We start from the raw sequence: 27,235 nt of genomic DNA, 5'->3' as shown, positions 1-27,235 counted from the left end.
GCCAAGCTGGATCGCATCTCCTTGACCGCTTCTCCACAGATACGATCTTGATACACAGTATGCCTTTGTCGGGGATTATTCAGGACAGATCACCCTGTTGAAGCTTGAGCAGAACAGCTGTTCGGTGATCACAACCCTCAAAGGACATGAAGGTAGGCCGGGTGATCGCTCTCTGATTCCTTGCGCGATGGCATTCTATGTGTGCTTCTGGGCACTATCTCTTGCAAATGGCTAGCTCCTGATGGCCACTTGGGCTCCCGGTTGATTGCACAGATAGGGGGTTTGGATCTCAAAGAGTGGAGTCTGGGGACCAGATAGACTGTACAGTGTGGAGGGCACTTGCCGGCACACAGCAGACGCAGGTTTGATCCCCGGCATCTCACCTGGTTCCCTGAGCCCTCCAGGAGGGATCCCTGAGCACAGAGCCAGAAGGAAGCCTTGAGCACTGCCAGGGTGGTCCCCCGTCCCCCCCCCAAAAAAAACAACAAAGACAAATCAAGCAGTGAAGAATAAATGAAGATTCATATCATTATTTGTTAGTTTCTAGGACATTAAACAAAATGATTTTTTTTGTTCACGATGAATTAGAAATTGGGCAACTCACTCAGCCTCTCCTTAGGATCCATACCCTGATGAGGGCTGAGGAAAGAGTTCCTGGGTAGAATTTCATCAAGGCTCCAGGGGAAGAGTTTTTCAACTCAGCTGCTTCTGAATTCAGTAACAAATGAGAATCTTTGAGGCCTTTTGGATTAAACTGAAGAATTGGGGATTTCTTGGAAATCGTAGGTGGATTGACTCATAGACGCAGTGTTTTAAGCATAACAAGCTAAATACACTGTCTACTCCTGAGATACTGGCCGAGGAACTCATGCGGCAGGACCCGGGGTGTAGATCTCCAAGCCTGCTCAGATTGGGACTGTGGCCTCCTCCACCCAGATCCCCCACCTACCAGTATGTAGGCGTCACACCCACCAACTGCCCCCAGCTCCGTGTAATCCCATCAAGGGCCAAGACCCAGAGACTAAAAAACCCTGCTCCTGGAAGCATGCGGCCACAAATGCATGACATCTTATTATCTAGGTCTTACTCTGGAGAACCTGGCAGGCTACCGAAAGTATCCTGCCCACATGGCAGAGTCTGGCAAACTCCCCGTGGCATATTCACTATGCCAAAAACCAGTAACAATGATGGTTCTCATTCTCCTGACCCTGAAAGAGCCTTGAATGTGGCACTTTATTTAAAATCTCAGGGCTAAGATAAAGGAGACGTTACTGGGGCCTGCTCGAGGCAATTGATGACCAACAGGATGACAGTGATACAGTGATACTTCCGAGATAATATATTTAGGTGAAATTGAGTTCAATTGGGTTGTAGGGAACTTGCACAGAAAAGGAAACAGAGAACAGTAAAAAATAGATTTGGACAGGAAAGCACAAGGCTTGAGGAAATGCTTTCTGCCTTCTCAGACACTGCGTGTTTTGTGAGTGCCTGAGGACCGGATGGCTTCTGATGACCGCACCGTGTGTCAGTGTAGAACGAGGACGTTGTCTGCTCTGGGGCGTTAGTTGGGGTGTTGGGGGCATGGGATTTAACAGGGTCTGGACTTGGCAAGATTGACCCCTAAGGACAGTTTTACAAAAAGCTCTTGTTTCCATCTTCCAGTTCTGTGAGAAACCAATTTCTGCTATTTGGTTTTGAATATGTTCACACACACACACACACTCACACACACTCACACACACACTCACACACCACAGTTACCATTAGCTTGTGTAACTGGTTCAGTTTAAAGCTTTTTTTCCTCACCTTTTTTCTAGCCAGACAGCAGTTATTGGAGATTGGGTTGAAAGAAAATCTGCAGAATGCTCGTTTCCCGAGAGCGGCAAACTGGATAAGTGTAGCCAGCACTGAGTAAAAAGCTCAGGCTTCACTGAGCTTTTTACCTAAAATCTCTGGCGCAAACCTGCAGAGCCTTTTTCTGGAGCACCTAATTTCATTTTTCTGAACCCCACACCGCCGTGCCTTCGGGTTCCCCAGCCGCCGTTTTGTGCCTCTCTTACGAAATGACCACAGTAAACCTGACTGTGCTTTCTCACGAAATATCAATAGCTTTGTTATCTTTTTTTTTCCATGGAAGTTTTTTCTGAAACAAACTTTCACAGTTATTCAACAGTATTTTGATGCAGAGCAGAGGGGGTGGTGGTAGGGTAATCATCTAAAAATCTTTGATACGACTGAAAAACCGTAGTCCTATTCCATCATTTACATCCAATCTTGAGAGTTCTTTTTTTTTTCTTTCTTTCTGGGCGATGCACAAGGGTTACTCCTGGCTCTGCACTCAGGAATTACTCCTGGCGGTGCTCAGGGAACCATATGGGATGCTGGGAATCGAACCCAGGTCGGCCATATGCAAGGCAAACGCCCTACCCACTGTGCTAGCACTCCAGCCCTGAGAGTTCTTACTTTTATGCATTTTTTTTTATTGAATCACTGTGAGATACAGTTACAAAGCTTTCATGTTTGAGTTTCCATCATACAATGATCGAACACCCATCCCTCCACCAGTGCATGTTCTCCACCACCAATGGCCTCAGTATATCCCCCCTTTCCAACCCTGCCCCTGCCTCCATGGCAGACAATTTCCCCCTTACTCTCTACTTTTGGGCATTATGGTTTGCAATACTGAGAGGCTATCATGTTTGGTCCTTTATCTACTTTCAGCACACATCTCCCATTCTGAACGATCTCTCCAACCATCATTGATCCTGAGTGACCCCTTCTCTATTCCAGTTGCCTTCTTCCCCAGCTCATGAGGCAGGCTACCAACCATGGAGCAGTCTTCCAGGCCCTTGTCTCTACTGTCCTTGGGTGTCAGTCTCATACTGTGTTATTTTATATTCCTCAAATGAGTGCAGTCCTTCTATGTCTGTCCCTCTCTTTCTGACTCATTTCACTTGGCCTGATACTCTCCACAACCGTCCACGTATAAGCACATTTCATGACTTCATCTTTTCTAACAGCTGCATAGTATTCCATCGTGTAGATGTACCAAAGTTCCTTTAACCAGTCGTCTGTTCTCGTAGTGGCACTTTCTTCCCCCCAAATCCTGGTTTCCCTCCTGCCCCCCAGCCTGCCCCTCCGGTAGGCACTTCCCCCCTCCCCCACTGTCCTGGTGTTCCCCTCCCTACCTGATCCCTCCTCCCCCATCCCTGTGCCCAGCTGCCTACCTAGGACCATTTCTCCTGCTCTTCGTGCCCGTTGGAGAAGACTTTCTTCGCCCCGGAGGGCCAAGCAAACATCGCACTTCAGCCTTTCGCCTCTCAACCTGACCTTGGGTGGTGGGTGTGCCCGGACTCGGGACCAAGTCGGGATGGATGGACCCTATGTGCAGACTCCTGTCACCTCTCTCTCTCGCCCTAGGGAGTATCGCCTGCCTCTGGTGGGACCCCCTGCAGCGGTTACTCTTCTCGGGTGCGTCCGACAACAGCATCATCATGTGGGACATCGGAGGCCGGAAGGGCCGCACGCTTCTGCTCCAGGGCCATCAGTAGGTGGGGCCGGGGCTGGGGGCGAGGGCGAAGGCACCGTGGCTGGAGCTTGATAGGCCTCACCCTGCTGCTTCCTTTTTGTTTTTTTGTTTTTTTGGGTTTTTTTCCCTTTTTGTTTTGGGGCCCACCCAGCAGTGCTCAGGGCTTCCCCCTGACTCTGGGCTCAAGGATCACTCCTGGCCAGTCCCAGTGACCACAGTATGGTTCCAGGGATCAAACCTGGGTCAGGTCCATGCAGGGCAAGTGCCCTCCGTTCTGTCCCGTGGCGCTGGCCCGCGCCTGGTCCACCTCTGCCCCTGCCTCTCTCGGTGGTCCCAAGGGTGGTGTCCCCAGCCAGGGCTTTCCGCCTTCTTGGTCCAAGGAAGCCTTCCCTGGAACCCGCAACCCTCATCCACCCCTCCCAGAGCGTCAGCCCGCAAAGACCCGAACTTTGGGTCCCCTTGGCTTGGAGAAAGAGAAAGAGAAAGAAAAGAGAGGGGGAGGAAGAAAGGAAGGGAGAAAGAGAAAGGGAGAGAGAAAGAAGAAAGAAAGAAGGAAAGAAAGGGAGGGAGGGAGGAAGAAAGGAAGGAACAGAGAAAGAGAAGAAAAAGGAAATAAAAAGGGGAAGGAAGGAAGGGAGAAAGAAGGAGAAAGGGAAAGAGAAAGAGAAGAAAGAAAAGAAAGAAGGAAAGAAAGAAAAAGAAGGAAAGGAAGGAAGGAAGTAAAAGAAAGGGAGAGAGAAAGGGAGAGAAAAGGGGAGAGAAAGAAGAGAAAGAAAAAGAATAAAAGAAAAAGAAAGAATGAAAGAAAAAGGAAGAAAGAAAGGAAGAGAGAAAGGAAAGGAAGAAAAAGAGAAGGGGGAAGGCGGGCCCCCCTTTAAGCCCCTTTGGCTACTGGATTGTGTGTCGCACTCCTGGCCGTCCCTGGCGCCTCTGTCATTTCCAAGCTCTGAAACATATTTTGTTCACGGGGAAACATGATTCGACACAGTCAACTGTGCCGTGGAAGCCAGGCCCGCCCCGGGGTGCCTGCGGGGAATCGTGTCCTCGTCCCCCCCTGGGTTGGGCAGCGGGCTTCTCTCACTGGGCGTCTCTCACTGGCCATCACATCATCCCGCGTGTGGGTGCCCGTGACCTCCCACGCATGGGATGACCTGATCTCAGGGGTCAGAGCGCATCCCCGCCTCTAAGCTGCGTCTCTGGAGCAAGCAGGAAAGTGTGATGCTCCTGAAGCCGGTTTCCCAGGTGGGGAGTGATCCGGGCAGTCTCGGCCACCCCAGGACCCATCCGAGGGGATCCGAGAGACAGCACAGAGGGCAGGGCGGTTGCCCTGCACGCGGCTGACACGGCTTCCGTCCCCGGCACCCCGAACGGTCCCCAGAGCCCCACCAGCAGTGATCCCTGCTGAGCTCGGGGCCAGGAGCGAGCCCTGAGCACCACTGGGGGTGACCCCAAAACAGCAGGACTAGTTTGGAGGGTGCCTGGTGGGTCTCCCCGGCCAGCTCAGGAGTGAAGGGTGTACCCCGGTCAGGGTGCCCAGCTGAGTAAGTGGGCGCACCCTAGGGCAAATGGTCCCCAATGCATCCATATTTTTCCTGTCCCCACCATACCAGGAAAGGGTGCAGGCGGGACATTCGTCCCCGGTCACAGCTGGGAGCCCTCCACCCCTGCCCCCCAGGCATGCCAGGTGGCTGGCACTTTGGGGGTGCACCCCACCATCAGGCCATGGTTGGAGGAGGCCACTCCAGAGCTGCCACTTGGCAAGTGCAAAGATCCCCCTGCCCGGAGCTGCCACTGTCCGCCCTGCCCAAGGAAGGTCTCTCTTGGCCTGTGAGGCCTTCTTTTTCTTTCTTCCCTTTCTCTCCTTCCTTCCTTCCTTCCTTCCTTCCTTCCTTCCTTCCTTCCTTCCTTCCTCCCTCCCTCCCTCCCTCCCTTCCTTCCTTCCTTTTGCTGCCACAGCAACTGTAAGCCCCAGGGCAGGACCCAGACCAGCTCGGCCGCCACCCCCAAAATCCTCCTTGTCATCTGGGAACATCAGCAATGCCGAGTGCCCTGGTCTTTCTTTCCCGGAAACCGTGACGGATCCCCCTGTCACAGGTGGCAGGGCACGTCTGCCCGGGAATCCCGAGTCCGGGAGGGCTGGAGCCTGCGGGCGAGTGGCATCTCATCTCTTCCCCAGCGGGCCCCCCGTGACCATGTGTGTCCTTTGCAGTGACCGGGTGCAGGCGCTGTGCTACCTGCAGCTCACCCGGCAGCTGGTGTCCTGCTCCTCAGACGGGGGCATCGCCGTGTGGAACATGGACGTGAGCAGAGAGGAGGTGAGTGGACGCGCCCTCGGGGGTGGCGCCCTCGGGGGCCCTGTCCGCAGCTCTGGCCTGGCCCAGGCTGCGTGTGTGGGCTCTTGGCCGGCCTCAAGGGTACCCCCAGGACACCTTTGGCTCTGCCCGGCGTCCCCGGCATGGCGGTCTCCCTTTGGCCGGCTCTCCCGGGGACACTGGCGCAGGGACCCTGGGCCTGCGGTGGTGCAGGGAAGCTGAGCCTCGTCCCATCCCGTCCCGTTCCCCCCCCCCCTCCCTCGTCTGTGCCCTGCACCGGGATCAGCTGCGGACTGCGGGAGAACCATGGTGGACCCTGAGGCGCAGGGCTGTTAGAAAAGTGCCTCCCTCCCTCCGTAAAGGAAGGTAGAATGGGAGACTGCGGAGTTTCTTCTGGGGCTTTTTCCTTCTTCCCTCCCCTCCCATCCCCTCCATCTCTCCCTCCCCCACTCTCTTTTTCCCTCCCTCCCTCCCTTCCTTCCTTCCTTCCTTCCTTCCTTCCTCCTACCCTCCTCCCTCCCTCCCTCCCTTCTTTCCTTCCTTCCTTTCTTTCTTTCCTTCCTTCCTTCCTTCCTTCCTTCCTTCCTTCCTTCCTTCCTCCTACCCTCCTCCCTCCCTCCCTTCTTTCCTTCCTTCCTTTCTTTCTTTCCTTCCTTCCTTCCTTCCTTCCTCCTACCCTCCTCCCTCCCTCCCTTCTTTCCTTCCTTCCTTTCTTTCTTTCCTTCCTTCCTTCCTTCCTTCCTCCCTCCCTCCCTCCCTCCCTCCCTCCCTCCCTTCTTTCCTTCCTTCCTTTCTTTCTTTCCTTCCTTCCTTCCTTCCTCCCTCCCTCCCTCCCTCCCTCCCTCCCTCCCTCCCTCCCTTCCTTCCTTCCTTCCTTCCTTCCTTCTTTCTCCCTTCCTTCCTCCCTTCCTCCCTCCCTCCCTCCCTTCCTTCCTTCCTTCCTTCCTTCCTTCCTTCCTTCCTCCTACCCTCCTCCCTCCCTCCCTTCTTTCCTTCCTTCCTTTCTTTCTTTCCTTCCTTCCTTCCTTCCTTCCTCCCTCCCTCCCTCCCTCCCTCCCTCCCTCCCTTCCTTCCTTCCTTCCTTCCTCCTACCCTCCTCCCTCCCTCCCTTCTTTCCTTCCTTCCTTTCTTTCTTTCCTTCCTTCCTTCCTTCCTTCCTCCTACCCTCCTCCCTCCCTCCCTTCTTTCCTTCCTTCCTTTCTTTCTTTCCTTCCTTCCTTCCTTCCTTCCTCCCTCCCTCCCTCCCTCCCTCCCTTCTTTCCTTCCTTCCTTTCTTTCTTTCCTTCCTTCCTTCCTTCCTCCCTCCCTCCCTCCCTCCCTCCCTCCCTCCCTCCCTTCCTTCCTTCCTTCCTTCCTTCCTTCCTTCTTTCTCCCTTCCTTCCTCCCTTCCTCCCTCCTTCCTTCTTTCCCTCCCTCCCCACACAGAAAAATTGCTCTACATCTCTAATCATCAGGGAGATATGCACATGGAAGCAGCAGTGAGATATCACCTCACATCACAGAGACGGGCATTAATCCACTATTCTTAAGTCTTTGTTCATTCTGGGAGAAGAGCAGAAAGTCGAAGCAGGATTCTGGCTCCAGGCCCCGGTGATCGGGATCCTGGAGTTCCTTTGTAGTCTCTGGAAAGGAAAGAGGCTTATCCTGGCAGCGCTTCCTCTCAGCTTGTGGACAGCCCCTCCAGATCTTGTGCGTCCGGCCGGGAACACAGTTCACCGGCCTTCCGGGTCTGTCCCCGTGGTTGGGCGGTGTTGGTGGTTGCGACAGAGAATGCGACAGAGATCATGCACTGTTGTTTGGGGGGGGTGGGGGTAGGGGTGGAAGTGGATGTTTATTATTTCGCTGTTGCCGGCTGAGTTAAAGGAGTGCAGGAGACTGGCAGCCTGGGTTTGAACTCTGTTGGAGTTTGCCGGACTCCTCGGGCGAGGGCAGAGAAGAGGCAGAAGAGCACAGTGTGGGAACTTCTGCTCAAGTTCCAGCGCTTGTTGGCATCAGCCACCACCTGGACGGGTTAGAAGCAAATTTGCGTCCCTGCCTGATCCTAATCAGAGGGTTCCCTTTGGGAAGTCAGGCCCCGGAGCACCCATGAGCAGGTAATCATTAGAATGGAGCGTCTTGAGGGCCGGAGCAATAGCACAGCGGGGAGGGTATTTGCCTTGTACGCAGCCGACCTGCGTTCAATGCCCAGCATCCCACATGGTCCCGCAATGTTAAGAAGCAATTTATATTCAGGTCTATTTTTAGCACTGGCCCTGTTACAATATTATGGGGCTGGAGTGATAGCACAGTGGTAGGGCGTTTGCCTTGCATGCAGCCGGCCCAGCCGAGACGGGTTCGATTCCTCTGCCCATCTCAGAGAGCCCGGCAAGCTATTGAGAGTATAGTATTGAGAGTATTCGCCACTATTACAATAGTGGTTAACAGTTAGACGATGGTTAGCAACAGTTTCTAAGAAGGGGGACAGTGACCCCCCTCATGAGCGGCCAGACCCAGCTGCCCAATTCCTTATCATGGCAAATTACTCAACTGGGAGTCTACCAGAAACAGCAAGTCCTGGTTTGGGGAAACAGAAACTGAGGCCTCGTTGAGGCTTCATGTTAGCTGCAACTTGACCTGGTGTCGGTTTTGTCCTCACAAACCTTTGCAGGGTGGGAGGCAAATCCAGCAGTTGATCCCTTATATCTGGAGCACAGACTTGAACGGAAGTGCACAAGCAGACACTCTGTCCTGAGTCAATTTGGGTGGGTGCTGCTGAGTGTGTGTGTGTGTGTGTGTGTGTGTGTGTGTGTTTGTGTGTGTGGGGGGGGTGGGAAGCGTCCTCAGGCCCGCCCATGTGTGGCCACCATCCCCCCTTCTGTCTCCCACAGGGGTGGGCTCACGAGCCTTGTCCCCAACCAACGCCCCCCCCTCCCCCCGCCTGCCTTTTGCCGATCATGGCAACGGGACACTCTGCATGGGGCCAGTACCCCACTCCCAGGGGGACATGTCTCTGTAGCTCTGACCTCTCCTCGCACCCACAGTGTGTCCCTTCCACGTTGCCCAAAGAAGCCGCCGCAGCCCACTCGGGTCCCTCATGAGTGCGAGGTCCCCTCCCGCCCAGAAGGCCTGGGAAGGTGGCTCTGGCATGCCGGAAGCCTGGGCTCCATCCCCTAGCCCTGCCGGCTGCGGTCCAAAAGCCAAGAACGAAAAATAGGAAATAGGAACGCCCAAACACTCCGAGGCACTCGGAAAGGAAAATCCCAAGTCGGTTGACGTGTTCCGTTTAGCTGTTCTCAGTCAAGTCATTTCGAGGCTTTCATTGCCTGCAACTGTTCAACAACAAAATCGAGACCCTCACTTTATTCTACGCATGTTTTTATTTTTTTTAATTGGATCACCCCGAGATACACAGTTACAAAGGTGTTCTTGAGGGGCTAGAGCGATAGCATAGTGGGACGTGCATTTGCCTTGCACGCAGCTGACCCGGGTTTGATTCCCAACATCCCATATGGTCCCCTGAGCACCACCAGGAGTAATTCCTGAGTGCAGAACCAGGAGTAACCCCTGTGACCCCCCAAAAAAAAGAAAAAAGAAAAAAAGTGTTCACGATTGGGTTTCAGTCACACAGTGTTGCAACGCCCACCCTTTTACTAGTGTGTATTTCCCAACACCATTGTCCCCAGTTTCTCTCCCACTGTACCCCCAGCCTACCCCTATGGCCTGCCTCTCTCTCTTTCTCTCTCTCTCTCTCTCTCTCTCTCTCTCTCCCTCCCCTACCCCCCCCCCCCATTATGGTTTGCAATACAGGTACTGAGAGGTTCCTTTCCAACTGCTATTACCATAGTGGTCCCTTCTCTATCCCAACTGCCCTGCCCACGCCCTTCCGCTTGGGTAGGCTTCCAACTGTCAACCAAGTCCTCCTGGGCCTTGTTTCTACTGTCCCTGGGTTTTAGTCTCATACTATTTTTAATATCCCAAGATGAGTGCAGTCATTATCACCCTGCGCCTTCCTTTGGACTCATTTCACTCAGCGTGAGCCTCTCCATGTCCATCCACTTTTAAGCAAATTTTATGACTTCTTTCCGCCCTAGTGGTTATAAGTAGTATTCCATTGTGTAGATGTCCCATAGTTTTGTTTTGTTTTGTTTTTAATTCTGTCGGCTGTCTGAGGGCACTCAGGGGTTCAGGTGTTCTGTCTGTGGTGGATAGCGCTCCAGTGAGCACAGGCGTGCGGATGGTATTTCTGCCGTGTATTTGGGGGCTCCTGCGGTGGTATGGCTGGGAGACCCCTGCTTCTGGGGGGTCAGATCCCTGCGTCTGGCTGTACACACAAGACTGAGGAGACCAGTGGGGAGAACTCATTGTTGTTTGGAGCTGGGGTGGGGGTGGGAGGAGTGATAGAGAAACTCAAAGTCTCTGCCGGAGTGCTCATGCCGGAGACAGCAGCTCGGAGACGAGCAGAGGCCAGGGAGTCGGAGCCCACCATGAGACTCTCTGCATCACTTTCTTGCCAGGCCCCCGTATCCCTCACAGGCCTTCCCAGGCAGGCTGGCCGAATTCTGCAAGAAATGGGTTTTTACCCACCTGGGTCACTGTCACTGTCACTGTCCTCCCGTTGTTCATCTATTTGCTCGAGCGGGCCCAGTAACATTGTGAGACTTGTTGTTACTGTGTTTGGCATATCGAATACGTCTCGGGTAGCTTGCCAGGCTTTGCCGTGTGGGCAAAGTACTCTCGGTAGCTTGCCAGACTCTCGAGAGGGCCGGAGGAATCGAACTTGGGTTGGTCGTGTTGGCTGCGTGCAAAGCAAATGCCCTACCCACTGTGCTCCAGCCCTGGGTACAGATCGCAAACAACTTTTGCACAAAAAAAAAAAAGTCTAAAGACAATACTCTGTGCTCACATTGATAATTATTTCCTGTAGATTAAAAGTGGAATACTTAGGGCCCTGGGGAGCAATTCCTGAGCACTGAGCCAGGAGTAAGCCCTGAGTACTTCGGGGTGTGATCCTGAAGCCAGAAAACATTCCCCCCCGCCCAATTTTTTTTCCCACTACTTCTATGAAGAATATTTGAGTACTTGACCATGGCCAAAGCCATCCAAGTTCCCAGAAACGAACATACGATGGAGAGAGCTGCAGTGGCTTGAGGAGTTCTACGGAGGGAGTATCAGCGAGGGGGGCCACCTGCCGTGAGAGTCTCAGAGAGAGTGGGCTCGAACACACAGTGCCCACACCCACGGGGCTTTCAGCTGGGGCTCCGACACCCACGGGGGCGTCTGTGGGGGTGCTGACGGGCAGCCTCTTTTCTCAGGCTCCTCAGTGGTTGGAAAGCGATTCCTGTCAGAAGTGTGAGCAGCCCTTTTTCTGGAACATAAAGCAAATGTGGGACACAAAGACGCTGGGATTAAGGCAGGTAAGTGGGGAGAGGGGAGAGAGGGAGAAAGAGAGAGAGGGAGGGAGGGGGAGCAGATGCAGCAGGAAGCACATGTCTGGTGGCGCCAGGTGCACTGTCATTGCTGGGGTGACATCGTCCCTACTTCTTTTTTTAAATTTTTGATTATTTATTTATTGGATCACTGTGAGAAAAGTTACAAAGCTTTCAGGTTTAAGTCTCAGTCATCCAATAGTGCAACACCCCTCCCCTCACCAGTAATCATTTTTCACCACCAAGAACCCCAATATATCCCCCCCCCCCCCGATGTCTGTGAGGCAGATGATTTCTACTTAACACTCTCTCTTTACTTTGAATGCATTCATCATTTCGACAAAAGATGCACCAGTTATTGTTTGGAATGTCCCCCCCCCACCCCCCAACAATCAGAACTGCTGAAAAGGCGTTGTGAAATATAACTTGTTTTCTCTGGCTGGTTATGAAAACCAATCGTCCCTACTTCTAAGGAAACACAGGCAAAGCGGAGTCACTCTTCGGAGTGAACTAGGAGGAGAGAGCAAACCTGTAAAGGAATGTGCCCGAGTCAAGAGTAGTAATTGGAATCTTCTGGAATATTCTCGTTTTGTTTTGGAGGTTTTTTTTGGGGGGGGCGCGTTCTGGAGCCACACCCGGCCGTGCTCAGTGCTTACTCCTGGCTCTGTGCTCAGGGTTCCCTCCTGGCAGGGCTTGGGGACCATACGGGGCCCCGGGGATCAAACCGGGGTTGCCTGTGTGCAAGGAGAACACCGTGTCCCCTCCCAATAACCCCGGCACCCGGTGATGTGCCTTTCAGGGAGCCCGTGTGGCCTTGTAGAATTTCAGAAACCGGCCAGATAGTGCCGTGGGTACCACGTCACTTGCCTGGCTTTGTGGCTGGCCTGGGTTCGATCCCATGTATCCCATCACCCGAGCGCGGCTGGGAGTGAGCCCTGAGCACTGTCGGGAGTGGTTCCCCCCAAATAAAAACAAAATAAGCAGGGGGAATGAAAGGCACCCTTTGGTCGAGATCTTCCTCTGCCGTAGGAAGGGCTGGACTTGGGTGTTAACGCTCCCCATGGATGCCCGAGACAGACATTCAGGAAAAAGCGGTGGGTGGCCTGGCGGGAGCCCCGACCTGCGGTCACCCCGACTCCTCTCCCCCCCACCCCCGCCCGTTGCCCAGCACCACTGCAGGAAGTGCGGGCAGGCCGTGTGCGGCAAGTGCAGCAGCAAACGCTCCACCTACCCCGTCATGGGCTTCGAGCTCCAGGTCCGCATGTGCGACTCCTGCTACGCCTCCATCAAGGACGAGGAGTGAGTGTCGGCCCGCAGCCCCCCACCCCCCAACCCCGATGCCCTGGGTCTCTGCACCCCCCTCAACCCCCCTCCCCCCAGCCCGCGGGCAAGCGCAGGGCAGCAGGGAGGCCACAGACACTCCCTGGCAGCCGCAGAGCGAACTCAGTTCCCGGGAAGGGAGGGCCCCCAGACAGAAGTGAGACCCCACCATCTGACCACCCGGCCTCCAGGCCCTGCTGCTGCCCGGGGTTGGGGGTGGGGCTCAGACTCTAACCAGACGCTGCCCATGCTGTCCTCTCGGGCAGACAGCAGGGACAGGCCTCCCTGGCAGAGCCCCTGGGGGCGAGGGGGGTGGGGGCGGGGGTCAGGGGGTTGGGGGCAGGGACCAGCGCCTCTGCAGCCGAGCTTCCCACTTCCACGTCTGGGAAGGCCTTCGGGCGGGAACCGCAGAGTCAGTGGGTTGGGAGTGTCTGCCCACCCCCTGGGCACTCCCGCCCCTCTTTGGTCCCCGTAGAGTCAGCCCGCATCCCCGCTTGCAGAGGGTCAGCCCCGGGTCGGCCCCGGCCCCGTGCAAGGCATGCCCCACCCGGGTCTCACCGGCCTCTTCTCTTCCAGCCGGACTTCGCTGGCCACCTTCCATGAAGGCAAACACAACATCTCCCACATGTCCATGGACGCGGCCAGGGGCCTGATGGTGACCTGCGGGACCGACCGGGTGGTGAAGGTACCTGCCCCGTTGTCTGGGTGACTCTCCCCTTCCTGGTGCCGAGTGGCGTTGGGTGCTCCTAGGACAATCTCGCCCTCTGATTGGCAAGTGGGAATTGGAGCCAGCCCAGACCTCGGGGAACAGACCCCCGAGTTCCCGCTGCTCCCCTGCCAGTGCCGTGGCCTCCGTCCGGGCCTTTGTGGTTGTCAGAAATCACCGCATGTCATGGGACCAGAGAGGTGGCGCAGGTGAGGCACTTGCCGGGCGCGTGGCCGACCTGGATTCAGTCCCCGGCATCCCCTGTTGTGTTCCCCCGAGCACCGCCAGGAGAGATTCCTGAGTGTAGACAGAAGGAACCCCTGAGCACCCCCGCGCCTGGCCCGAAACCAAAGCAAAAAGAAAGTTAAAAGAACTGACCACACATCTTTCTATTCTCTCCCTGGTCCCAGAAACTCAACACCGCTTAGTGCCCGGCTTGAGCCATGAAACCATTTTCCAGAACAAACCGGGGCCTCTTCCCCCCAACGGGCTGTGTGCAGGACAGAATTAAATCTGTAGTGAAATCCCACGAGGACGCACTTCTCAGGCATCAAAGCTAGAACGGCCAGCTCACTGCCGAGCGAAGGGGACGGCTCAGGGGGCGGGAACGCCGTGAGGTTCTGGGTTAGATCCCTGGCTCCCCATGGTCCCCCGAGCACTGAGTGGGGAGTAGCCCCCCGGCTCTGAGCAGTGTGGCCTCTCCTTCCCCCTTCCCCGCCCCCCACGCCCCAGAAACCTGAGGGCCATCGTTGTGCTTTGGTGAACCATATTGCCTGATCTCTGACTGAGCCTTGGAGCGGGCTCTGTGTTAAAGAGGGGATGAGCTGCTTGGAACCAGGTTTTATTTTTTTTTTAAATTTCTTTCTTTTTGGGTCACACCTGGCGAGGCACAGGGGTTATTCTGAGCTCATGCACTCAGGAATTACTCCCGGCAGTGCTCGGGGGGACCATATGGGATGCTGGAAACCCAGGACAACACCCTATGCGTTCTGCTCCTCGGTCCAGCCCCTGGAGCCTGTATCGATCCCCGGGTCCCCGGCACCACCCCCTCCCCCGAGGCATTTCAGTTCCCGTCTCCTGGGCAGCCCTGCCTCCCACCTCTTGGTTTGTCTTGCAGATCTGGGACATGACGCCCGTGGTGGGCTGCAGCCTGGCCACCGGCTTCTCTCCGCACTGACCCGGCCACCGGCGGAGTCGCGCATCCCCACCAGCGCCACCGCCCAGCGCCCCCCGCCCCTGTAGCCCCGCGCTCACAGTAGCCACTAAAACCAAACCAAACCGACCGAGCAGCATTTTGTTTTCTTTGTTTTGTTGTTTTTTGGAATTTTTTTTAAGAAAAAAATATGTCCAGGTGTGTTTGGGGGCAGTGGTGGCCCGAGCAGAGGGAGCCCCCAGTGGGGCTGGTCCCCTCTTTCACACACACCCCCGCCCCCTGCGGTGGAGGGATGTGCTCAGGCATGGAGCCCCTGGGGGAATGTTTTTTTTTTCTCGTCGACCGCCGTGAGCTGCTGTGTGCGCCAAGAAGGACCTGACCAGCGAGAACCGCAGAGGAAACTGCCTCGAACCGATGCTGGGCACTAACAAATGTGGCCGAAGCCTTTCCAAGAGTACCAGCGCCCTTCCCCTCAGGCTAGCCCAGAGGGGTTCCCCCCACCCTAAGCCCTAGGGGGCCCTCTGTCGCTGGAGCAGGATTTCGGGGGAGGAAGAACTTGTTCGCTCCTGCTGGGGTGTGTGCAGGCTCACGGGGACAGGCCTGCCCAGAGGAGACATCCGTGTCCACTCGCTGTCACCTCTCAGTCTGCCCGTGAGCGAAGGGTGGCAAGGCTCGGCTCCCCATGCCGTCCCTCTCCTGCCGGTCCCCCGCCCGCTCCCGGGCTGGGCTCAGAACGTTTTGATGGTGCTGGTCGCCGGCTGCATCACAGCCCACCCGCCCTGGCGAGTGGAGGTCCAGCTCCCAGCTGGGGTGCGCCGGGAAAAGATGACGAATCTCTCCTGGAACTGCCTCGGCCGCCTCTGGAGGCCCCACGGTGGTTCCCAGAGAAACAGCCTCCCCTCCCGTGGCGGTTCATTCCCCTCCCCGGAGGAGAACTCTGAAGCTTTGCAAGTGTCACCGCCTTCCCGTGGCAGCTCCCGATGCTAAGGCCTGGGGGTTGGAAATCCGTGGCCCAGAGCAGCAGTCCTGCACCAGGTCCGATGTGGTCACTCCGAGTTCCTGAATGCCTTTCTCGGCAGCCAGCAAAATCTCTTGTTGCCAGTGGCCACTTTGAAAGCTTTTTTCACATGCTTCTTATTAGTCCCAGGATGTGGATGAGGGGGGGTTAGGGAGTCTTTGAGCGTTCAGACATTGGTGGTTAACAGTCAGGCAGAGATATGTATGGCGTTGGGCCACGGACGTGAGGGGTCGGGGCGACTCCACGGCAAAAGGAAAGTAGGAACAGGATCTTCCTTAGTCTTAGGAACAGATCCAGATGGAGAACTCACCACTGCTTGCTTATCTCTTCCCTTCTCCCCTCCCAGTGAGCCGGTCGCTGAGAGGAACAGAAACCTTAGAACGCAGGCACTGAGATGTCTTAATGGCCAAGTGACCCAGTAAGGAAAGGGGTTTAGGCCCATCATGATCTAGAGGGAGCTGCATTAAAAGTTGACTGGCCAGTGGCTCACCGTAGTATCTAGCAAGTGAAACCCTACATGGGGCAGACCTAGGTTCCGTTCCCTAAACACAGCCAGGAGGAAGCCCTGAGAATCCCCAGCTGTGGTCCAAGAAACAAGTTGACTTGCCTTCAGAGATGACACTGAAGGGTTTTGTTTGCTCCTTGAAGTTTCTGTTGTGATGTTTCCTGGGAAAAAAAAGTTTTTTGTTTTTTGTTTTTTTCCTTTAAAAACATTTCCTAGGCTTTTTCGCAAAACATCCAATACTAACATAGTCTGGAAGAGAAAACAAAAAAAAAAATGAGTGACATAATAACTTTTAAACGGCAGCTTCTAAACGGCAGCTTCTGTTCAGTTAAGGGTTCAACCCAGCTACTATCCTGGGATTTTTATTTCATTCTGAAAGGAAAACAGAGAAGGGGGGGGGGGGGGTGTGAGGTGAGAAAACCTGCTGGACTCTAGTTCCGTTTTTAACTGCTGAAAATGTGATGGTTTATTTTTTTCCAAATCCGTGGTGGACTGAGCAGAAGGAACCCAGTTGCTGAGAATCTCAAGCATTTTTATTGCATTTTTTCATGAAAGATCCCGCTGAGAATCGAAAGTGCTTGTACGGCCTCCTGGGGGTTGCTCTCCTGTCTCGCTCCAAGAGCAGCCCTTTGCTGAGGGAGTGTTAAGGAGACTGTCTTCATCCCATTTTCTCTCTGCTGGAGCCAGTCACCATTCTCCTTTCTTTTTAAAAAAAAAAAAATGCACAGTCAGCCCCTTGGCTGCCATCCTGCAGGCAGCCGTGAGGGCAGTTACAGTGGATGGCGTTGGGTGAAACTGAACGTTTTCCATTTCCTTCTTGGGCGCACGCAGAGAGCCAAGCGGGGCGTCTGGTTCTATTGCCTTACTGAGACCACCTTCCTCTGAAACGGGTCATTTACAATCAGAGTTCTTGAACAGTTTACTGGGTTGGTTTTGTTTTTGTTTTTTTTTTTGGTTTCTTTTTTTTTTTTTCCATCCTGAACACACACTACTTTGTACAAACAGAGACGAGGAAGTAGACGATTTGAGAAAGGTCTGATGTGTAGATCTAGGATGTCTGTGCTAAGGAAAGGCCCATGCCCCATTTCAAATATGTTTTCAGATCGCTCTGTGTTAGTGCACGTGAGAGGAGGTACTCCTTAGCATTAAGTGGCAGCAGAGTACCGACCCTGTCACATGGCACGTCTGTTTACTGTATCCCTATCCCGGCCCTGCCCCTCTGCCTCTCCCAAAGAGACAAACAGAACCAGATTGCTGCAGAGTGAGCTCACTTCATTCTTCCCTCCCCCGATGAATTCAGTTCTCAATATCTCTATTTCTTAACCGCAGAAACCTGCCCGAGTATGTAACTCAGAACCATTAGTGGCCCAGACCTGAGGAAATGGTTCCTAAAGTCAGTTATTTAATGGAATTACTTTCGACTTCCGTTCTGGTGACTCCAAACCGGTCTGTGAAACCAGCTCCTATTCCCTAAAGATGGTGCAGTTACCCAGGGATCCTCGCCCTGTTGATGCAGGTGTCTGTGGCTTAAATTGTTCCTTTGAGCAAATGGTCGAATGCCAACTATATTTTCTGCAGTTTACTATACAATAACTTTTGAGTAAAATTGAAGTTTAACCGTGCAACAAGTTTATAACAATCTAAAATGTTTTTCTCTATCGCCTTTTTTGGACTGGGGCAGCGATGGGCAATGCTGAGTAGTACATTTTTTCGTCGTGTACCAGCTCTGTTTCTATACGACACGGTGCCCGCAGAGCCCAGAGAGCTAGAAACCTTTGTTCTTTGCACCTCCCTGTGGGTTCTGATTTTTTTGTGTGTGTATATGTATGTCTTTTGGAAAATATGTACAATAAAACGTACCTTGCTTGTTAGACCATGTTGCTTGATTTGGTTTTTGTTACATAGGCTCCAGTAGACCATCTACTTAACAACCTCCCAAACCTGGACTCTGCATCATGCACTCGGCAGCCCTGACAAGTCTGCAGGGCACCAAGGGGCCCGTTTCACAGATTTGGAGGGTGTGGGCTGAAAAGTGCACACCTGACCCAGGGTGCGTCCGTACACAGTGGGTGGTCCTGTAAGGGCAGGAGGGGGGGCAAGTATCCTATAACGGGAGGTCTGTGGAGCCAGGACCGGCTCTGGGTGCCCTGAGGGAGCACTCTGGAGCCCACCCCACAGTTCTGTGAATAAACACTGGGGACAGGGATAGAGGGGGAGGGGGATTTCAGTCCCCAGGAAAAGAGATTTTTTTTTCCTTTTTGGGTCACACCCGGCAAGGCACAGGGGTTACTCCTGGCTCTGCACTCAGGAATTACTCCCGGCAGTGCTCTGGGGCCCATATGGGATGCCGGGAATCGAACCCGGGTCGGCCACACGCAAGGCTCTACTTGTGCTATCGTTCCGACCCGGAAAAGAGATTTCTTCATATTGATAAATGGTTGATGTAGAAAACAAGGACAGCTGATTGTGATTTCTGTTTGTTGTTTGGGGACCCACACCTGACCGTGCTCAGGACTTAGTCCTGGCTCTGGACTCTGGAATCTGCTCTGGAAGAAGACGGGACCATGTGGGGGATAGAACCTGAGTCCGCTGCGTGCAAGGCAAGCCTCCTACCTGCGCTGTACTATCGCTCTGGCCCTGATCATTATTCTTGATCACTTGATCACTTGATCCCCCGTTACTCATCGATTTACTCGAGCGGGTGCCAGTAGTGTCTCCATTCATCCCTGTTGCATGCTAGCATAGCCCAGTAGCATCTGCTCGTTCTAGGAATATGCAGAGCCTCAAACCGATCATTCATGGTCTTGACGAAGAAGTCTGACCATCCCGTAGGTGGGCATCCACGCGATCTTTTGACGTCCCGTGGAATCCAGTCAGTAATGGCTCTAGTCCAGCCGTCATCTTTAAACCTCATTACGTTTCCAGCCCATCTGATTTTTTCCATTTTTTATAATTTTATTTATTGAATCACCGTGAGAGCAGTTATAAAGCTTTTGGGTCTAAGTCTCGGTCATACAATGAAACACCCGTACCTTCACCAGTGCCCATTCTCCACCACCAAAAACCCCAGTACACCTCCATCCCACACCTTCCCCCTACCTGTGGGGCAGATGATTTCCACATTACTCTCTCTCTACTTTGATCACATTCAATATTTCGACACCAGACCCACCATTATTATTTGAGATTTTACCCCAACACTCAGATCTGCTGAAAAGGCAACAATAGACAATTTGTGTTCTATTGCTGGTTATGAATAACATATGATGTCACGTGGCTGCAGTAGGACCATGTGGTTTTGAAATTCCGAAATTTTAACACTTAAATCTGGAGGGATTTCTGCCAAAAGCCACTGGGTTTCGAGGTTTGCTCCTGAGTCTCTGGGATCATGGCCGTTGAGCAGCTTGATCAGGAGCCAGAGAGGCCGTTCGTGGGCAATAACTTGGGGTCTCATTGGGGTGGGGAGGACAGGCCCGGCTCCACCCCATCCCGTGAGGCCCAACAAGTTTCGTCACTGCGGGCCCAAGCCTGACTGTCCAGTGGCCTCTGGAGGATGACGGCCACTGAGCCTCCTTCCCCCTTCTCCTTTCCCTCACCCAACCCCCATTTTATTCCTTCCCCCCCTGGGGTGGCCCGGCGACAGTAACCTACTGCGGGGGTCTGGACACATTTCTGCCAAAAGCCGCTGGGTTTCGAGATTTGTTTCTGAGTCTCTGGGATCAAGGCCGTTGAGCAGCTTGATGAGGAGGACAGGCCCGGCTCCCTACCCCCATCCTGTGAGGCCCAACAAGTTTCGTCACTGCAGGCCCAAGCCTGACTGTCCAATGGCCTCTGGAGGATGATGGCCACCAAGCCACCAAGAAGGAGCAGGCAGAGGGACAACACACTTTCCTCTCTGGGGTGGCCCGGCGACAGATGCATTTCTGCCAAAAGCAACTGGGTTTTGAGATTTGTTTCTGAGTCTCTGGGATCATCCGCCCATCTGATTTTTGACGCCTTGGCAAATGAGACAGCGTCCCTGATTCTTGAGCATTGACGGAGATCGGAACTCCGGATTCTATCTCTCATTTGAGTGAATCCAAGCATAGCTCTTTCGATTCCTCTTTGAGAGACCAAATCCAGTAAAAAAAAAAAATGGATCTCATTCCCCTGATCATTATTATTATTGTTATTATTTTTTAAAGAATTGCAGGTTTGATCCTCGGCAGCCCTTATATTTCCCCCAAGCCTCACTAGGAGTGATCACTGAGCACAGAGCCAGGAGTAAGCCCTAAGCACCACAAAGTATTCCCCCATACACATCCCCCAAAGAGAAATGCTGCTTTATTTTCTCTCGTCATTAAAGTGACATATTTATTATAAGAAAAAAGGAAAGAAAAATTCGCACTGAAAGTATAAAGGAAGAAAAGAATTCTTCCAGTTGGAGAAACCAAAGTGAAATTCATGGGGTGTATCTTTCTAGTGTCTTCAAGTATATTTCATGGGGTGTATCTTTCTAGTGTCTTCAAGTATATAGAGTAACACACACCTCTTGTTTTTCCCGGAGGGTTTCGTATTGCCCCTCCCCATACCTTAGGGGACATCTGCCCATGTCAGAAAGTAGAGCTTTGGGAGGATGGTCCAGCAGGGAAGACGTTTTCCTTGTACATAGCCAACCAGGGTTCGATCCCTGGTACCCCTAATGATCTCCCAGCCCCCACCAGGAGTGATTCCTGCGCTCAGAGCCAAGAGTAAGTCCTGAGCACTGCCTTGTGTGGCTCCAAATTGAGCTTTGTGGACATTTCTTGTTGCTTCCTTGATGAGGGGTGGGCATCAGTTCTGTGCCATGGGATCCTTGGGGTGTGATCTCGCCTGACCTTTGAGTGAGGGGGATTGAGAATCTGTGGCTCGCGTGCATAGCAAGTACTTTTAGCCACTGAACCCTCCACTGGGCCTGGGGACCACCTTTGGATTGTCTGTTTGTGGGGGAGGGGGCATACTTGGTCCAGTACTTTGGCTTACTCATGGCTCTGGGTTCAGGGATACTCCTGGCTGTGCTTGAGGCATCCTATGCAGAGTTGAAGCATCATACCCGGGTCAGCCATAGGTGAGGCTTCCCCCTGTATGTCTCTCTGGTTTCGGGTCTACATTTTTTTTTAAAATTTTTATCAGTGGCTGGAGTGATAGCACAGCAGTAGGGTGTTTGCCTTGCATGCAGCCAGCCTGGCCAAGCCAGGTTCGATTCCTCCGCTCCTCTCAGAGAGACTGGCAAGCTACCGAGAGTATTCAATATGCCAAACACAGTAATAGGAAGTCTCACAATGGAGATGTTACTGGGCCCACTGGAGCAAGTCGATGAACAATGGGAGGACATTTTATTAGTGAAACACCATGAGGTACAGTTGTAGACTTACAAATTTTTGTGTTTGGGTTTCAATTATACAATGATTGAGTACCCATCCTTCCACCAGTGCCCATTTTCCACCACCAATGATCCCAGTATCCCTCCCACTCCCCATCCCCCCAATCCCACCCTGCCTCTGTGGCAGGGTATAGGATGACATTCCCTTTTGTTCTCTCTTTCCTTTTGGGTGCTGTGGTTTGCAAAAGAGGCATTGAGTGGCAATCATGTTCAGTCTGTAGTCTGCTTTCAGCATGCATCTCCCATCCTGGGAGGACCCTCCCAACTGGGTCTACCTTCTTGACTTCAGCCCAGCACTTGTGATGAGATGGTGCTTCCGAGAGAATGTCCCGGCAGATGATGAGAACTAAAGTTCCAAGTTCTGATCCATTGGACCTCAGAATCCATACCCTTGTCTGTGGTTCATCTGACTCTTGCATATGGGAAGAAATTTCAGATGGTGAGTTTGACACTCTGTAGGAAGAGAAATACAACCCTAAGAGAAGTACAACCCTGTACTATGGGCAAGAGCAGTGTGGTGTGTTTTCCCAGGAGGTAGAATTGAAGATCCTGGGGCGGGGAGTGGGGTGGGGTGGGTGGGATTAGATTCATTTTTTTTTCTTTTTGGGTCACACCCGACGATGCACAGGGGTTACTTCTGGCTCTGCACTCAGGAATTACTCCTGGCGGTACTCAGGAGACCATATGGGATGCTGGGAATTGAACCCGGGTCGGCCGCGTGCAAGGCAAATGCCCCACCCACTGTGCTATCGCTCCAGTCCTGGGATTAGATTCTATTTACTGTTCTTAATTCCTGGAAGGAATTTGTTCTACTTTGGACAAACTGGCAGGCTACCGAATGTAACCTGCCCACACAGCAGAGTCTGGCAAACTCCCGGTGGCGTACTCAGTATGCCAAATACCAGTAACAATGATGGGTCTCATTCTAAAGAGCCTTGAATATAGCACTTTCTTAAAAATCTCGGGGCTAGGATCAAGGAGACATTACTGGGGCCTGCTCGAGGCAATCGACGAATAACAGGATGGTAGTGATTCGTGATTGGTGAATTCCTGGAAGTGTGATTCTATGGCGAGACTGCTAAGCCACTTCTGCGACAACCACCCCATGGGTATTACAAACCAGTCACCGATGAAGAGAAGGCATCTTTGATGTTTTGCTTGATGATACTCCACTATTTTTGGAAAACATTACCGAACTCCTTCTGTAGTACATGCTATTTTTAATCTGAGACAGATGAATATGAAAGCACAGCAAATAACGTAGAGGTGCTCCAAATCTAAAAGAGCTTGTCAACAAGAGGTACTGCTTTTGTAAAGCATGGCTACTGATTGCACACCGGGCGTTCTTTAAAGACCTTTACTGAAATCTCTGAGCTGGTGGGGCTTCTTCTCAATTTACCCACGCCTGGCTATCCTCGCAGGGGCCCCTTGGAGGGAGCGGGTTGAGTTTCCCTCCCCGCCCCGACCAGGGCTCCAGCAGCCGAAGACCTCCAGAACCAGCCACCACCATGCTGAGACCACTCTCCGTACACCTGAAGGTACCGGCAGAGGAACAAAGGCCCGTGGGTCCTGGGACTGAGATCTCCAAGCCTACTTGGATCGGGGCTGAGCGTCCTCCATCCAGATCCTCCAAATTCCAGTAGGCGGGGGTCACACCCACCAACTGGCCCCCTGGCACCATGTAATCCCATTAAAGGCCAAGACCCAGAGACTATAAAACCCAGCTCCCAGACATCTTATTATCTCATTCCTACTTTGGACAACCTGGCAGGCTACCAAATGTAACCTGCCCACACGGCAGAGTCTGGCAAACTCCCCGTGGTGTACCCAATATGCCAAATACCAGTAACAATGATGGGTCTCCTTCTCCTAACTCTGAATGAGCCTTGAATATGGCACTTTTTAAAAAATCTCAGGGCTAGGACGAAGGAGACATTACTGGGGCCTGCTCGAGGCAATCGACGAATAACAGGATGGTCGTGATCGTGATTGTGGTGGGGCTTCATATCTGTAACATTAAAGAATAGCCAGTATCCGCCTACCGATTCCAATACGAAGGTCAGACATATCTCATAAGGTCTTGTGTTTGTATTTTTATGTATATATTTATTTGCTTTTTGGGTCACACCTGGCAATGCACAGGGCTTGCTCCTGGCTCTGCACTCAGAAATTACTCCTGGCGGTGCTCAGGGGACCATATGGGATGTCTGGGAATCGAACCCAGGTCGGCCGCGTGCAAGGCAAACGCCCTACCTGCTGTGCTATCGCTCCAGCCCAGGTCTCGTGTTTTTAATATCTCAGAATCCCGGGGATCATTTCTTTGTTAAGCAAGTATGATATAAATTAGGAAAAAGGTAATCCTAACAACCTTCAGTTTGGGGCTGGATCAATAGCACAGCAGGTACGGCGTTTGCCTTGCACACAGCCGACCCGGGTTCAATTCCCAGCATCCCATATCATTCCCTGAGCACCGCCAGGAGTAACCCCTGAGCATCGCCGGGTATGACCACCCCCCCCAAAAAAAAACCAACCTACAGTTCAGCACTATAGACTGAGTTGATGACATTAAAATGTACATGATTGAATCATTAGTTCTTTCAAATGCCATAGTGCACAGACAGGAAAACTATCTGGGGGCCATCGTCAGTGCAAGGATCGTTCTGGACTTAGCACAGGCTTGAGCTCTGTCATGAGACCTAGCACATCCCGGAATGCCTGTGAATTTGTGGTCTGTTCTCCCCGGGTCCACCGCTGCAGAGAGCAGTTCCGATGTCTGCTCTCCTTGCCTGGGCCCTGCTCCATCCTAGAATTTAGCCCTTTCTATTCTCACCACCTTTTCTGTTTCCTTCAAGTACTCAGCAGAAGGGGGAAGAAACCACAATATGTCTCTTTGTGCCTTGAAAGTGTCACAGGCGGTGGAATGTGTGGGAAGTTGTGCCGTGTGCAACTAGCTTGAACTGTCACAGCAGCTAATTGGAGAACAATTTTCTATAAATAAGAGAGAACATCTGGTTGAATTAGCCCAGTGCGGGATTAAAAAGAGGAAGGAAGAGAGGGGGAAAAAAAAAGCTTGTGGTCAAACAGAAATGTGTTCATTGCTGGGCTCATGTGAAAGTCCTTTATTCCGGTTGTTGAGGGACTTCATGTCGAAGTTATTAATGTAACTCACATTTCCTGTATCGTCAAGCATGACAGTTGTTGCCGTTAGCTATGGATCTTTTGGATGTATTTCAAGGTGAAAACGTGTGCTGAAAACAGAGGCAAGTTTGCAGACCTAATTTCCATATGAGCCAAGTGGGCTATTCCTTCAACATACATACCCAACACAGCCTTTTCGGACCATTTGGCTTCCTCGCCTCTCCTTCCCGTTCCTCCCCTCCCCTCCCCTTCCTCCCTTCCCCTTCCTTTCCCTTCCCTTCCTTACCCTTTTCTTCCCTTCCCTTCATCTCCCATCCTCTTCCCTTCCCTTCCCTTCCTTTCCCTTCCCTTCCCTTCCCTTCCCTTCCCTTCCCTTCCCTTCCCTTCCCTTTCCTTTCCTTTCCTTTCCTTTCCTTTCCTTTCCTTTCCTTTCCTCTCCTCCTCTCCCCACTCCTCCCTCCCCGACTCTCTCTCTCTCTCTCTCTCTCTCTCTCCCTCCTTCCCTCCCTCCCTCCCTCCCTCCCAAGTGGTTCTCATGAGGCACCAAGAATGTGGTCCTCCTTGGGTTATCGGGCACCTCTGGTGCTGGGGTCTGAACTGAGGGCTATCCTCCCATTGTTCATCGATTTGCTCGGGCGGGCCCAGTAACGTCTCCATTTTGAGACTCGTTGTTACTGTGTTTGGCATATCGAATACGTCACGAGTAGCTTGCCAGGCTTTGCCATGCAGGCGTTGGTAGCTTGCCGCATTCTCCAAGAGGGGCGGAGGAATCGAACCAGGTTCCACCGGCTGCGGCTGCGTGCAAGGCAAACGCCCTGCCGCTCTGCTATCCCTCCAGCCCTGCTGCGTGAAAATCACGCACTTTAACCCCTCGCTATCTCTTTGGCCCTCAATTGCGGTTCCATTTGCCTATTTAAATATTTGACTTTGTCCTGATGCGTGCATAGTGTCCGATTAATTTACCCTCAGTGCTGACATCGCAAACCCAAGCCAGGAGGATCCAAGAGAGGCGAGTAATGCTCGGAATCTTAAATACTGCCGCAGAATTAATCGTGGTGCTGCTGCTTTGAAATCAAATCCTTAACTTGTATTCCTTCTGCTTGTTGGCAGGGAGTGACTCAGTATAATCTTCCAATAGATGGACTTTAAGTTTCACGTTTGGCATAAGAGCATCAAAGAAAGGACACCCATTCTTGGGCGGGGGGGGTGCGGGGGGGGGGGGGGGGTTGGATATCTCGTCCGTGCACAGATGTCTGCTCAATGCTCACCCAGAGACGAAATGTTTGTGTTTGTTCTTTTTATGAAGGAGTCATCATCACATGCTGGAGGTTTGTTTACTGAGGGTTTTTGGAGATTTCTTTTTTTAAAAACTCTCAGCTAAGTTCAGAAAGAGTCTCAACCGAGCCAGCAGAGGACTCAGTATAGCACTGGCCTTGCAAACGTGAGACCAAGACTCCAATCCCTGGCGCTGCTGCGTGTGCTGAGTGCCTTCCTGGCAGCTTTGCTGTCATCTGTGGCTCCCCAGTGCCGCAAATCATTCCCCATTACATACATGGCAACTGGTATGTACAAGCACATACAAGTCAAGGGTGCATTGCCAGCAAGTACTCTTTATTTGAGTATGTGAGCACCCCAGTAGGATCGTTGCCCCGGGGGAGCAATGCATGAGTACCAACTACAGGGCACACCATAACCAAAACCCCGTGTGTGGGGGACCTCCAGAAATCAGATCAATAGAGGGAAGGAAAAGGGATAGGGAAGAGGAGCAAATGATAACTTTTCTACTCAGCTTTATTTGCGGGGGGGGGGGGGGGGGGGGAGGGGCGGGGCTTAGCAGTTCACTGACCCGGGTCTCCTATATGCAAAACATGAGCTCTGTCCATTGGACAAACTCCCCACCTCACTTTTTGACTTTCTCTCTCTCTCCTTTTTTTTTTCATCAATAGGAAGTAGTTTTATTCTGTTACAGAGCAAGAGGGAAAACTATATAGTACTTGGAGATTTTTTAATGTCTGTTTCTGCTAAGTGTGTTTCTCTGTTAACAATTGCAAGAGAAAGTATTCTGATTGATCTGGAATACATTTTGGAGGTTACCAATGTGGAAACTTATGAAGAAAAAATGTTATTTCTGTTTGTATTTCTGACACAATAGGAATAGCTGTTCATGTTCCTCAGTTTTAGTACCTAGCCATGTCATTTTTCTCGAGCTCTAGAAAAAAGTTCTCTAACATAATCATAAACCAAAAACCAAATTATTTGTTTGGGGCATTAAGCCAAAGATTTGTAGAATTCACTTCACCTTTGGAATTTATTTTGTGCTGTCTCTCTTTATCGTTTTTTTTTTTTTTGCAGCTTTTGATAGGTACAGTCTAGTATTTGATCTAAAAAATCAAAACCCTGGAGCCTGTCCAGAGTTATCTCTGGAGCATAGATATTTAGGATAATTATATGATAATAATGCCACTGGGTCAAATGAATAGAAGTACAAGGTCAATTTTAAACAAGAGAGTTTTATAAAAGCAAATATCAGTATTATTGAGATATTAGAAATTCCATTGAAGAATGTTTACACGTAGAAGAAATAATGGGCTGGAGTGATAGCACAGTGGTAGGGCGTTTGCCTTGCACGCAGCCAACATGGCCGACCCGAGTTCGATTCCTTTGCCCCTCTCGGAGAGCCCGGCAAGCTACCGAGAGTATCTCGCCCACACGGCAGAGCCTGGCAAGCTCCCCGTGACGTATTGGATA

The 27,235-nt window shown here is 52.3% G+C and overlaps 1 protein-coding gene across 1 annotated transcript in view; it reads left to right on the top strand.

Moving 5' to 3' along the window:
* The window catches only part of WDFY1 (WD repeat and FYVE domain containing 1), a 55,159-nt gene extending 40,656 nt beyond the window's left edge, over positions 1 to 14,503 (top strand). Inside the window, exons 6-12 of the mRNA XM_056111809.1 lie at positions 40 to 152; positions 3,421 to 3,547; positions 5,739 to 5,844; positions 11,133 to 11,234; positions 12,415 to 12,545; positions 13,143 to 13,251; positions 14,390 to 14,503. Coding sequence (XP_055967784.1) covers positions 40 to 152; positions 3,421 to 3,547; positions 5,739 to 5,844; positions 11,133 to 11,234; positions 12,415 to 12,545; positions 13,143 to 13,251; positions 14,390 to 14,449 — 748 coding nt within the window. The 3' untranslated portion in view covers positions 14,450 to 14,503. The remainder of the gene's footprint in view (positions 1 to 39; positions 153 to 3,420; positions 3,548 to 5,738; positions 5,845 to 11,132; positions 11,235 to 12,414; positions 12,546 to 13,142; positions 13,252 to 14,389) is intronic.
* The last annotated feature ends 12,732 nt before the right edge of the window (positions 14,504 to 27,235 follow it).

The sequence above is a fragment of the Sorex fumeus genome, unplaced genomic scaffold (genome assembly GCF_029834395.1).
Source record: "Sorex fumeus unplaced genomic scaffold, SorFum_2.1 ptg000014l, whole genome shotgun sequence".
Taxonomy (NCBI): domain Eukaryota; kingdom Metazoa; phylum Chordata; class Mammalia; order Eulipotyphla; family Soricidae; genus Sorex; species Sorex fumeus.
This window is presented reverse-complemented; position numbering and strand designations above follow the sequence as displayed.